At 34.9% G+C, this 1,751-nt stretch overlaps 1 protein-coding gene across 1 annotated transcript in view; it reads right to left on the reverse strand.

The window, feature by feature from the left end:
- Nucleotides 1-1,751, reverse strand: part of LOC108732425 — a 77,888-nt gene that overhangs the window by 29,397 nt on the left and 46,740 nt on the right. The window contains exon 3 of the mRNA XM_025981014.1: nucleotides 1,236-1,356. Coding sequence (XP_025836799.1) covers nucleotides 1,236-1,356 — 121 coding nt within the window. The remainder of the gene's footprint in view (nucleotides 1-1,235; nucleotides 1,357-1,751) is intronic.

Here is a 1,751-nt window from a genome sequence, read left to right on the forward strand (position 1 = left end):
ATATCATTCTAAGAAGGCGTAGAAGAATATATATATATAAATCTATATACTATAGTGTATATACACGTATCTATATGTATGTATTTGTGTCGTCAGTTCTGGGTTCGAAGGTGCAAAAAATTCCGGAAATTTCGCTCTGAAGCAATATGTTTTATGAACGTGTACGTATGTTGTTGATGTGTTTGCCGTATATATGTGTGCTACCTACATTTTCTCTTTTATTTTTTAACTGAAAAAAAATTCTAAGTGGGGCGATTTTGAGCGACTTATGTGTGTTTCTTTATTGTATTCGGGGCAACACTTTTTAAACGCCGTGATAAAAATTAGAAGGACCTACATCACGCTGTCACTTATTTACGGCCACTAAAAGTATATTTATGAGGTCTATAGCGATTTTTAATTTTGTGGAGGACTAGGTTTACGTACCGCAGTGAGTTAAATTAAATTTTAATCATTTTTATACTTCGTTTAGTTTCTCTAGCTATAGACATTTAGTTAGACCGGCGCAAAGTAGAAAAGAACAGCACTAGGCCAGAAAAGAAAGAAGACAACTCTCTATCAAACTCTTAACCGGTGAGGAGCGTATAATCCGTATAGTATTGCACGGAAAAAACGACCATTTTATCTACTGCAATTGCATTGCTCAAATGTGTTGTTATTTGTATCATTTACTACTAAAAATATCAACGAGATGTTTATTTATATTTGAAGACATATTAAAGGCTTGAACGCTTGTTTTCGACTTGCACTACTATTCATGATTGAACAAAACATTTGGCAGGTACTGTATGAAAAAGTATATTTGATGAACAAAAGCCGAGAGTATAATGAGCTTTTTTCTTCCTACTTACGATTTTGCCAGTGCTTATCCAAGACATTGGAAGGGGCAAATCGCTAGAGAAAGTAAACGAAGTATAGATTAAGGTGGTTTTTATTGAGCACTGAAGTTGCTGTCTAGTTGAATGAATTGCATTAATCATCGGCATTTGCCAGAAATTTCAATCGAGAGGAACTGTAATACGATCTGTTCATTGTTCTTTAAGAACCCTGTGTGGTTTTAAACCACAACAAAGATTTCACTCCTTAATATAATGACTATTAATATTGCAATATAATCTGTAATCACAGATGTTATGAAGTTAAATGAATTATAATTAAGTTGTTATAAAATTGCTTCTACTTATGTGCATGTTACTTATTAAAATGTAATGAAGTAAACAGATTTATTAATTTACCTCATTTTCGTAATAAAAATTGGTGCCATTTCAAGTTGTGTCCATGTAACTCCCAGGTCTGCCGCATGGATGTGCTTCCAGCCGGAATATTTGACCAAAACACAGGCTGGCGATGGCACATCTGGAACAAACCACAAAGAATATGAAATTTTTGCTTTCAACCTTTTCAATACCGAACGACTTTATTGAAAGGGACTACAGAGCAAAAAAGGCAATATCGAGAATATTTTCTTGCAGGATTATTTAGAAACGGCTTCATGGAACGCTTTCTGATTTCGGCGATTCTTTGATTCTTCAATCTGACACTTCAATAAACGAGAATTGTGGTGACCTTTTGTTTATCCACATCAACATTTTTATTAAACTTCATAACCTTTGTCAGGATATACGAGGGTGGATTGATAAGTTTCCGGCCTAACCAAGAGATGACGCCACTAGGCCTACCTTGAGGTGACATTCTATAGTACCATCCTTGGATAGCTTGTAGCTATAGTTTCAGCCCGATCTCCTTGCTAG

This window comes from Agrilus planipennis, unplaced genomic scaffold (genome assembly GCF_000699045.2).
Source record: "Agrilus planipennis isolate EAB-ADULT unplaced genomic scaffold, Apla_2.0 scaffold10, whole genome shotgun sequence".
NCBI lineage: Eukaryota > Metazoa > Arthropoda > Insecta > Coleoptera > Buprestidae > Agrilus > Agrilus planipennis.